This window comes from Balaenoptera physalus (genome assembly GCF_965194825.1).
Source record: "Balaenoptera physalus genome assembly, chromosome: 19".
NCBI classification, from domain to species: Eukaryota; Metazoa; Chordata; class Mammalia; order Artiodactyla; family Balaenopteridae; genus Balaenoptera; species Balaenoptera physalus.
The window spans coordinates 61373580-61388738 of record NC_138900.1 but is presented as its reverse complement, the minus strand read 5'-3'; the positions used below and the strand labels follow the sequence as shown (position 1 = coordinate 61388738).

The 15159-nt window shown below is 53.5% G+C and overlaps 1 protein-coding gene across 1 annotated transcript in view; it reads right to left on the bottom strand.

Annotated features, from left to right (window-relative positions):
• Positions 1-15159, bottom strand: part of LOC309649260 (C-Maf-inducing protein) — a 57964-nt gene that overhangs the window by 27862 nt on the left and 14943 nt on the right. The window contains exons 4-7 of the mRNA XM_082439078.1: positions 12690-12752; positions 9810-9890; positions 4798-4901; positions 2995-3099 (exon numbers count right to left, since the gene is read on the bottom strand). Coding sequence (XP_082295204.1) covers positions 2995-3099; positions 4798-4901; positions 9810-9890; positions 12690-12752 — 353 coding nt within the window. The remainder of the gene's footprint in view (positions 1-2994; positions 3100-4797; positions 4902-9809; positions 9891-12689; positions 12753-15159) is intronic.

Here is a 15159-nt window from a genome sequence, read left to right as displayed (position 1 = left end):
ATCCCAATTAAATCAGAATTGCAGTGGGTGGGGCCCAGGCACCTTTTTTTTTTCCTTCTTCTTTTTTAAGATATAACCAGTGGGATGCGGGTAAATGTCTAACAACCAAGTCTCCAGAAAAAAAGGAGCCCTGATTGGTAGTGTTTGCCAATTTTCTTGGTGTAAATACTCCCACCATGATTGAATTCAAGCTACCAACGTGTCATCCCTGACTGTGGAATTGGGAAGAGATGTGCTTCCAAATGTGCCTGGGCTCCAGCACACCCCAGGGGTAACATCAGTCCAGTCTCGTCTACAAATCTTAGGTGCAGAGCTTTGTGACTGTCGCAAATTCCCCTGTGTAATAAACAGCCACCAGACCAGGGCTCCTCCTTCTTGATACTTCCAACATTTGGGGCCAGACAGTTCAGATGATTCTGGGCTGCTCTGTGCATGGCAGCGTGTTCACCAGCGTCCCTGACTTCCACCACTGGATGTCAGCAGCACCCCTCCCCTTCTGCAGCCCAGGATGTCTCCGGACGTTGCCAGATATCCCCTGGGGGTCAGAGTTGCCCCCAGCTGAGAACCACTGACCAAGATCAAGATGTGAAACATTTCCAAGAACCCAGAAGCTCCTCTCACGCCTTTCCACCTAACTCCCTGCCCCGAGGCTGCCGCTGTTCTGGCCTCTATCACCAGAGATTAGTTTTGCCTGTTCTTGAAACTCAAGGAACGAGATTCACACTCTATGTATCTTTCGGGTCTGGCTTCTTTTGCTCCATATTATGTTTGTGAGATTAGTTCACAGCTTGCTGGTTGCACTAGTTTCTTCATTCTTGCTGTCCTGCAGTATGCCTTCGTGTGAACACACCACAACTTACCCGTTCTACTGTTGCAGGACACTGGGGTTGAGGCAGATCTTAGTTTGGGGCTATTACAAATAATGCTACTGTAAACCTTCTTGTACATGTCTTCTGATGAATACACCAAAGTGATGAGGAGCTAGGTCCCAGGGTTTATGTGTGTTTAGCTTCTGTAAAGCCTTCCCAGGTGACTCTGACACGCAGCCAGGGTTGAGACTCCTTGCTGTGGACCACGTTAATTACGCCTCTGGCTTCTTTCATCACAGCCCTGATGAAACCGCTCGCTTTCTCACTCCCACCCCTCCACCCACTGCTACACCATCCGCTCTGGGAGGGCAGGGGACCTATCGGCTGGTTTACTTTTGTGCCTTCAGCACCTGGCACAGCAGGGACCCTCACTAAACAAGTGTTGAACGGATGAGAGAAGGACAAAGGCTGGCTGTGGCTGTCCCCAGTCCCCTCTATGTGTAACAGTGTGCACGGGTCCTAATTCTGGTTCTTTCCATCTCTGCCCTTCTCCTAGGGTGGGAACTGGGAGAGAGATTCCATTCTGCTTCCTGCTCTCAAGTCAGGGAAACCCTGCTGTAGGGCACCCAGGCAGAGCCTTGGAGACGCAGAGGGAAAACGCTGGCAGGTGCTGTTTCCTGCTCCTGCCCCGAAACCTAAGTCCCAGCTCAGGTGTCTGCGGAGCGAGCCCGGGGAGGGTGGATGAGGCAGAGGCTTCAGGAGGAAAAGGAGCCTGCGAGTCTGTGACACTCCTGATGCTCTTCCTACTTCCTGGGGTGGCCTGGGTTTGAAATGCATGCAGATCAGCTCCAGAGCTGCAGTGTATGAGGCCAAGGGCAAGTGACCATCTACGTACACAGGGATGCCGAGGATGGTTGCACAGGCCATGCATTACTCTCTGCTGCCTCCTCCTTTTTTTTTTTTTGGCTTTTTAAAAAAAATTTTATTTATTTATTTATATTTATCTTTGGCTGTGTTGGGTCTTCGCTTCTGTGCGAGGGCTTTCTCCAGTTGCAGCGAGCGGGGGCCACTCTTCATCGCTGTGCGTGGGCCTCTCACCGTCGCGGCCTCTCCCGTTGCGGAGCACAGGCTCCAGACGCGCAGGCTCAGTAGTTGTGGCTCACGGGCTTAGTCGCTCCGCGGCATGTGGGATCTTCCCAGACCAGGGCTCGAACCTGTGTCCCCTGCATTGGCAGGCAGATTCTTAACCACTGAGCCACCAGGGAAGCTCCTTTTTTGGCTTTTAATATAACATGTTGTAGGGCATGGAACAGGCACCTGGGAATGACCAGCATGACATCTTCATGTAGCCCTGTTTGCACAGGTTTTCAGTGATGCTCCACTGCCTTTTCTTTAAGGACTGAAATATATTCCTGCGGTGCTCCCAGCTCTAGCGGTGCCTAGACACATTTTGGTCCTCTCCGAGTTGTGCAGTACACCACTTGAGCAACTGGACAGGGCGGCTGCAGCAGATGCCATCTGTGCCCTGCACATCATACCTTCTCTGATGACCCCAGACATCACCATAGAAAGTTCTATATGACGAATGGCATCCACGTCACTCTGCATCCCAGGAGCCAACCTCAATCCGGGAAGAGTGGGAGCTGGTAAGTAACTACCCCGGTGTCACCACCCCTCAGGGGAGGGACTCTGAGAGAACATTCCACAGTCTCCCGGGAGTTCCCACTGGGACACGCACAGGTGCCTGCAGTGGTCACCTGCTTAGGAACATCAAGTCTGCTGGCTGTCCTCCCTTCCCAGGCTCCCTCCCACTGCTTCCTGGGGTTACCTCCCTAATAAGCTGCTTGCACCCAAACCCTGGGGGACCCAGGACAGTGGCTCTGTCATGCCTTCTTCCGGTTACATGTGCCTGGTGGTGAGAAATCTTCAGAATAAAACACTTGTTCCTAAAGCCAAGTCAACACAACGCCTTGCAGTGCCAGTATTGATTCACAGTGTTTGCTTTTCCAGTCACATCCCTGGGTTCTGGGCCCTGGCACCAGTGAACACAGGGGATTTGGCAAACACACTTGAGGCAGGTCCAGTGGAAGCCACTCCACCTCCCTGCCTGGCCAGGTGTGTACAGGTCACCGTCCTTGGGGCAAGCGTGTCCCGCCCAGGCTCTCCCGAGGCGGTGGGGACTGACCTGTTGATGAACTCTTCGTAGCAGGAGTAGATGGCGGCCAGGCACACAGCCACCAGGTTGGGCAGGACCCGGGGGTGAGGGCAGTGCCCCGTGGGGCCGTGCATGCTGGAAAAGAGCAGAGGGCTAGATGAGAAGGTGATGGCAAGGAGGAGGGGGAGGCCGGGGTGCCCTTCAGACACACACTGGGGGGTGGGATGGGGGGCACCCCAAGTCATCTGCTGGGGAGTTGGCAACACCAGGATTTGCGTCCTGGCTCTGCCATGTGCAGGCAGCAGAGAGCCAAGCTCTGGACCGTGGGCTCCAGATCCAGGGAGCCTGGGTTCACGCCCAGCTGAGTGGCCTTGGCAAGCTTCTTAAACTCTCCACTCTTTCCTAAGCTATAAAATGGGGACAACGGCCCCCTCCTCAGTGGGTACCATGAGGACCTAACTTTCTAATTCATGGGAAGAGTTAGCAGACAGTGGCCATACGTCCTGTGTCTGTAATTCATGCCCAGTGGTTCTGTAACAATTATTCACCTCATTTTCCTTTCCAAGTGGCCTGCTTTGAAAGAAAAGTTATTATGGTCATCCTGATCCTGGCCTAGCATGAGGTCTGGGACACAGTTGCTAAGTCCTCCATAAATGCCAGCCATTGTTATTCGTCACAGCTATCTCTGTGCCTCAGTTTTCTCATCTGTAAAATGGGGCTAATATCCCTACTCCCAGGGCTGTTTGGGGCCTGGGGATAATACCTGTAACATTCCTGGAAAATCGGTGTGGCCGTTGGGACCAAGAGGCCTAACCTAAAACAATTTCGTGAACCATTACTGGGTGCTTTAAAGGGACCCTGGAGTCACCAGGGATCCAGCAGGACAACTTTTTTTTTTTTTTTTTTTTTTAATGTATCTATTTTTTTTTGGCTGTGCCACGCGGTATGCAGGATCTTAGTTCCCCGGCTAGGGATGGAACCCGTACCCCCTGCAGTGGAAGTGCACAGTCTTAACCACTGCACCGCCAGGGAAGTGCCCAGAAGGACACATTCTTTGGGTTTGGAAATGCTTTGTGAGTTCCAGGTGACTATCTTTTGGAACCGGCTTAAACAGGTTATCACGATTTTCTTAAAAAATGAGAAGAGTAGTGACAACGACCACTAACGTTCCCATCACACTTAGGCACGGTCCTTGGTGTTTATGTGTATAAGTTCACAGAATCCTCACGTTACCTAGATGAAGTAAGTACTATAGTTCTCATCTTACAGATGAGGAAACTGAGGCACAGAGAAAAATTTAAAAAATCAAAGCAAAAGCACCCCCTCCCCACCCCAAACACCAAAAGTAAGAGTCAGAATATCAGGCTTCCTCTAGGCCAAGTCTGGGAGGTGGCCGTTCAAATCCCCAATGATGACTCTCCAGGGCTAGCAGGAGATCGTTCCCTACACACCCAGCACCCACAGGTGGGATCTGCAGAAATACTCTCATTATTTAGGACTGTTAACCATTTCCTGAGTTTCTACTGAGCATCAGGCACTGTGCTAGGGGCTTCCTCATATATCATCTTATTTAACTGCACGACAACCCCTGTGGATAGCAGAGGAAAGAGGATCAGAGAGGTACAGCGACTGGCTCAATGTCACACAGCAAGCGAGTGCCTCAGACCACATGGGGTCAGGAGGACGCAGGAGACCCTCGGAGAAGATGAGACGCTTGGGGCCTCTGAACGCCAGCAGCTCCTCTCCAGGCATCAGTGGAGTGAGTGGTTCTGGGTGCAGAGGAAAGCTGGCTTGCAGGCCAGGAAGGGGAGGGGGCCCGGCTGAGGAACCCACCTCTGAATGAACTTCTTCACCACCTCCATCCCCGCGTTGAGCTCGTTCAAGGCAAGGATGTACTCCTGAGTAAACAGCCTCAGTCGCGGGCACTTGCCAAAGTCCTGCAGAGGGAGCAGAGGGCAGGAGCTGGGGAGACAGGCAGGCAGGAGGCCAGAGGGGTGGTGGGACCCCACTCTGTCCTGAGACACTGGGGTGGAAGGCAACGGGGACATGCCAGCCATCTCCTCTTCCTAGAAGCACACGTATCTTTCACTCGAAGGGACCGGCCCTTTCACCCTCTCCTCACACCTCCCGATGGCTGCCCGTGGAGACGGGAGATGTCCTGCCACAGGAGCGTCCCTGACATGTGTCACCCACCCTGTGGGTCAGCGTGCCACCCAGACGTGCTCGGAGAACAGCCCAGCTGGGGTTTCCCTTCTGCGCGGCTGCACGGGGGCCTGCAGATGCCCAGCTGGCCTCCAGCGAGGACCAGCTCCTCTTCTGCAGTCCCCCGAGAGTTTCTGGGCCCCCTGCTTTCTCAGCTAAGAGGGGAAAGGCCAACGTCCGAGGTGGCTGTCGGCTCGGGGACTTGTCAGGAGAAGCAGCACAGGTGGTGCAGGAGAGAAGGGCGTGGGCCAGGAAAGGACTGCGTCCCTTCCCACGTCACTGGACTTCTGAACCCACGTGCTGGGGTGTGAAGGGCCAGGAGGGCAAGTCACAGTGTGGTGATGAGGTTGACCAGCAAGACATCAGAGGGAAGCCTGGTGGTCTCCAAACTCCTCTGTTTCTTCTCCTGCCCCCGCTCAGGGGGAACCCATTTAATAAAAAGCAACCTGGATCAGGACTCCAATCTAAAATAAAGCCTGTGGAGACTTTCCCTGTGGATCTGACCGATCCTGCGGGCCCTGGGGAAAGCTCAGATCAGAGCACGGCCCGCCCACGCCCTCCTGCCAGCTCACAGGAGCGAGTTTCTAGAGTGCCTGGTGCTTCTTCACCTGGAGTGAGAGGCTGAATTAGGATCCTCAAGACGATGGGGGCTCATCTGCTTCCATCCTGCCTACTAGGGTTATGCCTTTGCATAAGGAGGGCAGCAAAAGCCACGAGAAAGCTCAGAAGGATCTACACACGCGCATGCACGTGCGCACACACCACAAATACACACGTACATACACGCACACACACGCACACACAGAGCACTGGGCTAGAGGATGGGGCCCCTGCATGAAGAGAAGGTGGAAGCTTGACTGTGCTTTCAAACTGAGGAAGTTGCCCAGAGTCCCTGAGTCCCCGGGAAAAGGGTAACAGGAAAGCTGTGTGGCCTTATGCAGCCACGGCCCTCTCTGGGCCTCACCGTCCCCACTGTGGAACGAGAGTTGAACAAACGATCTCTAGGCCCCTTCCACCCTTAACGTTTTATGATTCTCTGAAGACTGATTCAACTAAACCCTGCTAACTGCCATTATCTTTGTTATTAGATTTCTGGATAGTCAAGGTCATTTCCTTGGAAATTACCATTATAGATGGGTCTGGTGGCCTTTTAACATGTGGGTGAGGGACATTTTGCCTCTTTGGCAAAGTCAAATATGTTGCCTTTGGAAAGTAGGAGGTCAGATCATGGTCCACTAGGGACCACAGCCACATCTTCTTGCCTCCTCTGCCACAAGAACACACCAATGAGTGGCATGCGGGCAGAGGAACCGTGATCATTCTTGGGGATGCAGTTGAACAAACTGTTTAGAATCTCCAGGGGAACATACTTAAGGAATGCTTCCATTTGTATCTAGTTCTTATTGTGGCCCAAGGAGTAACATTCTTTGAGACTCTTAACCTAGATTCAGTTTGCTCATCCCTGAGACGGGACACGGGATATAATGACAAAAGATGCACTCTGAGAGTAGGGGAAGCTCTGAAATCCCAGAACACCACGGGGGTGTGTGACCTTCCCCATTTCCCAACCATTCAAGCGTGTCCTTGAGAAACACTGCACGTGGGGTGAAGAGAAGTCAGGGCTCAGGCTGTGCTGACAGGTCTGTGGCTGGCGGCAGGCAGTGACCAGACACCCCACGCCAGCTCCGAAACGCTGTCCCGGCCGATCACTTAGATTTAGGGAGTGTTAAGTGGGTGACACTGAAGGCCTGCCGTGCTTCCCGTGCCTGGTGTGAGCCATTTGTCTCTTCTGCAGGAGCGCCTAATGCCCCCACCCCGTCCTGTCTACAGTTCTCTTTTGACACAGTTCAGTGTGCAGTTAGTGGACTTCAAGAGGAAGTGGGATCGTGAAGCGTTACAGCGTCCCCAGACCCCGGGACCACACGGGGGAGTTCTTTAAAAGTGAAGTAAGGATTCATGCCCGAGGGTCCCCGGTCTCTGCCAGGCCACAAAAGATGCTATCAATTCTGGATCTGCCTTGTAGCTGTTCTGATTTTTATCCAGAAAATCACACAGTCAACACTCCAGGCCCATAAAACTAACCAGGTATAAGGGAGATGCTGTATGGTTAAGCCTTGGGAGGCTGCCTGAAATTTGATATTTTCCCCTTTGAAGTCAGATGTCCTAAAAGAACCCTTATTAAACAGCCTACTGACTACCATGGAACGTGCAAAAATGCTTACACACCTGAGGAGGCCTGGGCCCTGGCCAGGGGTGCCCTGGGGATGTGGCTCTATCACTGACATGTTGTGATGAGAGAAGGTCCTTTGCAAAAGAAACTCCAGAACCTTTGCTCTGGACTCCGAAAGGGCATGGCCTTCATCTCACACCACATCCACAGTGACTTTAAAGTTAACAATCAGGGGACTTCCCTGGTGGCACGGCGGTTAAGAATCCGCCTGCCAATGAAGGGGACACGGGTTCCAGCCCTGATCCGGGAAGATCCCACACGCCGCGGAGCAACTAAGCCCATGCGCCACAACTACTGAGGCCGCACGCCACATTTACTGAAGCTCGCACGCCTAGAGCTCGTGCTCCGCAACAAGAGAAGCCATCGCAATGAGAAGCTCGCGCACCGCAATGAAGAGTAGCCCCTGCTCGTCGCAACTAGAGAAAGCCCGCGCGCAGCAACGAAGACCCAACACAGCCAAAAATAAATAAATAAACGGGGAAAAAAAAGTTAACAATCAGGTACCTTTTCCTCCCAGCTGGCCAAGGCCAGAGAGCGCCCTTGCAATGATTAAAGTCTAAATTAAGGCAGCACACCCCCCATTCCCCAGGGGAGTTTCTTTGTTAGTCCTGAAGAAAGAATTGGATGGAGTATTCCCTTCAACTGTGTTCAGAAAACAAGAAATACATTTATCTCAAATTAAGGAGGATCTCAGAAATAAGCAACAATTTAATTATGGTGTGTGATCACTCAGGGAGAATGGTCAAGAGAATCTGTACGGTACCAACATGGTACAACCGGTAGTGGCTGCTTGGAATGCTGTGTGGAGAAAGACTCTGAAGCTACCTCTGGGCTCTGCAGGAGGAGTGCTGTAATCGGCTAATGATGTCTGCCAGGGGTGTGGGATGGGGAAGTGTGGCGCATGTGTCACACTTTCCATTCCTGACTGGGGAAGGGGGTAGGTTATGTACTATTCTTTGAGGGTCTGGTGTCGAGACAGGAAAGCTACCTCACAAACCAAATTGTGAGCAGGTCACCCCTTTTCAGAGCTGTTTTCACATGCTGCCTCTCGACAGGGTTGGGGGGCAGTAGTCACGGTCACCCCACAACCGATTCAGTGGCCCAACGTGTGATGCAATGACACAGATGCCTCCACGCCACCCAGGCGACGTCAGTCCGGGCTGGTGGCTGGCTCAGCAGAGCCTGTTGGAACACCAGCCCTTGCTTCAGACTGCCTTCCCCCTAGCACCACTCATGAGAGACCACACCTGCCCACAGGTCCCTGAGTAACCTACAGAAATCACAGCTGGTTCCGGGAGAAACCCACGGCACTTTCTGGGTCTCTGCTTCCTCATCTGCAGAAGGAGGTCACGGGCCGTCAAGAGGGTCACATGACATAATACACTGGAGCGTCACACTGCATCCGGCTCTGAAAGGTGCTCCGTAAATACCTGAGAGTAGGCGCTAGTTGTTCTTATTCCCAGCTGTGGCCCTGGGGTCAGTTAGAGGACTTTGCTCAGCCTCAGTTTCCCCACGTGTAATACAAAGAAAACAATGACATTTGCTGCTCTCACTGGACTGAGGACAGAATGCAAAAGGGCCAGCAGATTACAAGAGCCCGGACTACTGAGTGTGCAATGAAATTCTGCGCCTACGTTTTTAAAATTAACTAATTTAAGTTCGTACTTTATGTGGATTTCCTTGATTTTCCCCTAATGTCCTTCTTCTGTCCCAGGATCCCATCCAGAAAACCCCATTGCAATTATTCATCATGTCTCCTAGGGCCTCTAGCCTGTGACCGCTTCTCAGACTCTCCTTGTGTTCGATGACCTGGCAGTTCTGAGGGCCATCAGGTGTTCTGTAGAATGTCCCTCAGCTGGGATTAGTCTGACGTTTTTGTTATGATTAGACTGAGGTGGTGGGTTTGAGAGAGAAGACCCCCGGGGTCCAGGGCCCTCCTCCTCACATCACATCAAGGGTACATGCCGCACTGTGACTTAACACTGTAGACGTTGACCCTGACCTCTGGCTGAGGTCACGACTGTCAGGTTTCTGCACTGTACAGCCCTCTTTCCGCCCTCTCCATGGACGCTCCTATGGGTAGCCCCCTCTTAAGGAGTGAGGAGTTCACTCCCCTTCCTCGAGGGCCGAGTTTCTACAGGTATTATTTGTGACTCTACACACATGAGACTTCTCTCCCCCAGCCACATTATTTTTGTCATTCTTACCGTGGAAAGATTCCTCCTGTTGTCTTAAGAGCAAAAAACAGAACCAAGCGGGGTAGGGTGCGTGAAAGCCCACAGGGTGCAACAGAATCCAAGCCCAGGCCCTGGCCGTCAGCCGCCAACCCCATGCCCAAATCTTTGGAAAAGTTAAAGACTGGCAGCTTGTGCCCCTCCCCTGGCTCTGCGGTCCGGGTGTCGGGGGAACTTACCATGTTATGCTTGAGGATTCTCTGGACCACGGGGGTGAACACTTCGATGACCACCATGGACCGGGGCCGCTCTCTGCAGTGCTGGGGAGGCAGGAGGAAATGGTCAGCGCCGAGCCTGGCGGGGTCCAGCCGGGGCCTGCAGAAGCCCTGACCGTGGTCTGTGGCTCGGGGCAGTGAGCCCGGCTCTGGTGCCTGGGTTCCCCTGCTCAATACTGCTGCATACCTTTTTGTTCATTTTGGGGGAGTGAGAAAAGTGGGTGGGGATGGGATCTTCTGTTCGCTTTTTGTTTTGACCTCACTGACGGTCTGAGATTGTTTCAGGGGGTACAGACAGGAGTCCGTTCCCACACGATCCTATTTAACGGGGCAAGGTCCCCATGGCACTAAGGTTCGGCGTGCGTGGTCTAACAGAGGAGCCTCTTGGAAATCAGATGCAAGAATACGGGGGGTTAGTGCTTGGGTGCCAGAATCTCGAAAATTCTGTGACTTCTCAATTGAAGGCTTTGATAAGCTGGCTGCAGGGTGCAGGCCACACGCAGCTCTTGGATGTATTTTATCTCACCAGCACGGGGTTTTGTCTTTCAAGGTGAAATTGAAGGCCTTCGGGTGGAACAGACGATGAGCTGCTCCACCACATTTAAACCTGCCTGGGCCTGAAGGTGCCGTTTCCAGCCCTGGAAGAGGACACTGGACTTGGGATATTAGAAATCCTAGACAATTCTTGATAAGTAAACTTTCCCCAAATCTCGGGGTCCTGGCTTCCAAGTCTGGCAGGAGAGGCTGCCTGGGCGTGTCCAGAGAGCTGGCCAAGTGGACCCGGTGGAGGTGACTTTGTTCCCTCAAGCCTTGCTCTCTGGGTGGGCTGCCTGGTGGAGGAAGTGCTGAGGCTGTGACTCCAACCCCACCCCGAGGGAAAACAGCCCTGAGTCTCACCGATCCCTGTGCCTGGGCCCCTCCCTCCAAACGGCAGGGCAGCTACCCAGGGAGTTCTATCAGGAAACACCGAAAAGGATGGTTTCCTCCACATCCCTGTTTTTCAAACTGTGCTACCAGGAACCCTCAGGTATGATTTACTTTGAACAAAGGTCCACTGTTCTAGAACAAAAGTCTGAACACCGTGAGATCTGGGAGAAACCACCCAGCTTGAGACGAGAAAAAGGAGCAGGTCTGGATTAAATGGGACAAAATACTGAGAGAGGAGATGACCCGCTGGGACAGGTAAGGGAGCAGCTGGCTGCTCTCCCAGGAGCCCAAACACCAGGTGACCTGACTCCCCTGCTTGGGGGCACAGCGCCAGGTGCTGGGGGCAGAGAAGGCCCGTCTTAGTTGTGTGCAGTCCCACCAAGTGGTTACTCCTTCCCCAGGTGTTCCCCACGGGGGAGGGGGGCCTTGGTGCAGCACAGAGCCCGACACCTAGACATGCTCTTGCACACACACACACACAACTGTACACTCGGGGCTCACCCGCGTGGGCCAGAGGGCACGCACTGGCACACGCCCACATTAAGAGATGCACCTGGGCATTTCAGGTAGCAGGCTGGGCCCACCCTCTGCTCTGTGGGTCGCTGGGAAAGGTCTGCTGATGGAGAGACAGGGCCAAAGAGGATGATGTGATCCTGTCTCCCTAAAGCTTGCGTCCCCTAACACACACAGAGAGTGTGCTCCCTGGGTGAGGGGGCAGAGGAGCAATAAGTGCACCACGGTCCCCTTTACCCTAGAACCAGCAGGTCCCCAGGAGCCCGCTCTGCCACACCACGTGTCTGTCTCACTGGTGCGCACAGCCCACACCCCCAAAGGACGGTGTGTGGCCGTGGAAGGAACAAGCTCGGTGAAGGGGGTCGGCAGGAGGAAGAGCAGGGGAGCGCTGGGAAAGCAGCAAACCCAGGCCCTGCGACTTCCCAAGGACATCAGACCATTGCATTAAAAAAATATCACCCAGGGCTTCCCTGGTGGCGCAGTGGTTGGGAATCTGCCTGCCAATGCAGGGGACACGGGTTCGAGCCCTGGTCTGGGAGGATCCCACATGCCGCGGAGCAACTAGGCCCGTGAGCCACAACTACTGAGCCTGCGTGTCTGGAGCCTGTGCTCCGCAACAAGAGAGGCCACGATAGTGAGAGGCCCGCGCACCGCGATGAAGAGTGGCCCCCGCTCGCCGCAACTGGAGAAAGCCCTCGCACAGAAACGAAGACCCAACACAGCCAAAAATAAATATAAAAATAAACAAATAAATAAAAGATTACTATTAATTAAAAAAAAAAAAAATCACCCAGCAAAGGATCAAACAGGATCGTGTGCTGGTCCAGCCCCCTGGCCACCAAGGTGCTCTCAGACGGGGGATGCCTGGTCCCTGACGTGCCCTGGGGATGTTCCACGTAGATCCCACTGCAAGGCTGGCACGGGGTCCCTGGGACTGGATGTCCTGCTCTGGGGCTCCTCCAAGCTCACCTGGCATCCCCCGCCTGCCTGCTCTGTTCAGGGAAAGCCCCACAGCTGTGCCCTCACTGTGGGCCGGCCGGTGCTCACAGGAGCCTTGGCTAATAATAATAGCCCAGCTCTGATGTCAGGAGCTCAGAAAGTCTGCTGCAAACTTCTCCCAAGACAGCCAGGAAGACATTCCAAAGAAAACTCTGATGCTCCTCCCTGACCTGCTGGTCTGACCCTGGGCCTCGCTTATCACCTGTCTGGCGGAGAGGGGGCTGTAACCCAAGAATGGGGTGCCTGGCTTGTCTCTGGCTGTGTCTAGGGCCCTGACCTGGGTCAGAGCCGGCGGGGAGGGTCTAAGTTTGGTTTTCAGCAAATTTTGCAAAACCAACCCCTGCCATGCACATACAGAGACAGGCTGCTTCCTGAAAACACAGCCCCGCTTCAGCAGTGCCGTACCTTGCAAAAGAATTCACAGAGATCTGGTGGTGGATGGTTGTTTTCCAGCAAAGGAGCGATTGCCTGAAAGAAAAGGAACAAACGTCAGTCGGAATCTCTTGGAAGGAATCATACGGGATGGGGGGGTGCCTACGTAAGATGGTTAACTCATGGTGGAAAGCACAACCTCCTTGTCACCCTCTGGGCAAAAAAGCCATCCTCTAACTTGCTGGCCAGAGATCCTAAATTGTGGGAGGGTGCGTGGCTCCCACCGAGAAGCTGATAAAATCTCTGGGCTGCCCCCTAGAAAAATATACATCTGTAACGATGCATGCAACTTTAGGGGTTTCACGACCTGCTGAGGACCATCCGGGTCCCCCGTGGATCAACAGTCCCTGCCTACGAGGCAGGACGCGTGGTGGTTATAAGCCCAGGCTTTGGGGGCAGAGTCCTGGGTGCAAGTCTTCCTTCAGGCACTTGCTATGATGTGACCATTAGAGCAAGTTACTTCATCTCTCTTAACCCTGTGGCCCCCACCAGGAAGGTGGACCAGAGAGCATCACTTTGAGGGTGAGCGGAGGTAATCTGTGCAGAGAGGGCTTCTTAGCCTGGCCCTGTGAGCACCCGGGGCTGGTCCTTGCTGGCAGCGCAGCTGTCCTGTGCACTGCAGGATGTCTGGTAGCATCCTTGCTCTCAGCCCCCAACCCAACCGTGACAATCAAAACCGTCTCCAGACGCACTTCACTTTACATTAAGGGAGGTTAGAATTTCTAATGCCCCTTGAATTCATTCCTCACCGAGCCTTTTTTTTTTTTTTAATTTTTAAAAATTTGTCTGCGCTGCATGGCGTGTGGGATCCTAGTTCCCCGACCAGGGATTGAACCCGTGCCCCCTGCATTGGAAGTGTGGAGCCCTAACCACTGGACTGCCAGGGAAGTCCCATCACCGAGCTTTCTTAGGCCAGGTGTACACTTGTTACTTGTTCCCACTGCCATTCCTGTGCAAGGTTCCCATGGCTCAGATGGTGTTTGATTCTTGATTTTTCTGCCCCTTTCATAATTTCTGTTTTAATGATTTTGCTAAATTTCAAATTCAAATAGAAAATTGGAACAATGGAAAAAAAGCTGTGTCCGGACATTGCCGAATCCCCCTCGGGGGACAAAATCGGCCCCAGCTGAGAACCCCTGGTGTAAAGTGCCTCCCCCAGCCTGAGATAAGGCCAGCTCTCCACAAACGTTCATTATGGGTGGATGGTGAATGCCTACGTGCAGTCCACTCGTCTTCCAGTTCCACACTGGTCACAACAGGAGGAAACGGGAGACCCAGGACCCAGCACCGAGACTGCCGGGCTGTGTGACTGAGTGAGCAGCTCGGCCTCTCTGGACATTCGTCTTCTAGTCTATAAAACGTGGAAGACTAGAGTTACCAATTCACAGGGTTGCTGGGGGGAGGTGATGAGAGAAAACTCTAGAAGCTTTGGTGTCTCAGGCTTGGCATAAGCCCGCTGCCTGGAGCACAGCTTGTCACTGACACCAGCACGGGGGGGACCGTCTTGGGCTGTACTGGACACGGCGGCAATTTCGCCCGACTCCTCAGGAAGGCTCTGTGATGACAGGGTCTCCCCATCACTGAGCCGTGTAGCCCAGACCCTGCCTGCTTGGTTTCAGAGGGTCTCCTGGCTCTGCTCCCACAAGCAGGGCCTTTGGATGTGGGTGGGTACCCCTCGGTGAGGGCTTCCGCCTGTCTCAGGACCGTTAGGGGAAGGAACACGTAGCTCGATGGCAGTAGAGGATGACCACCAGCCCATCTTTCCCATAATGCGGAAGATGAAGTCAAAGCCGAGGCTCTGCTTCACAGCAGCAACGGTCAGGCTGACTAACAAGTGGAGACGGGCCCCAGGGTCTTACTCGCCTAGGGCTATGAGGTCCAACATGGTAGCCACTAGCCACGTGTAACTCTTCCTGTTGTAACTGACACGGAAGAAACGATTTTTTTCTTTCTTTTTTTTTTTGGCCACCCTCCATGGCTTGCAGGATCTTAGTTCCCCAACCAGGGATTGAATCCGTGCCCCCTGAAGTGGAAGCGCGGAGTCTCAACCACTGGACCACCACAGAATTCCCAAGAAACGATTCTAAAGGAAATGAAATTAAACGTGCAGTTCCTCAGTCGCACTGACCGCATTTTAAGTGCTCACCAGCCCCATGAATCTAGTGGCCACTGCAATGCACAGCGCAGACAGAGAGGAGAGCATGTCCATCACCACAGGCAGCTCTCCCCGACGGTGTGGGAAGGGGGTTGGTGGGCTCCGACCTGACTGCAAGGCTGAGCCCACCACCCTCTCACAATCCCCTGCGGCCATGTGGACCAATCACTACACTGATGATAATAATATACCAACAGCAACACCTACAATAGCCATAGGTGTTGCAGGCACTGCCTGTGCTGGGCTCTGGGCTGTGTCATGTCACTTAATCTTCACTGTGTGCTGGGA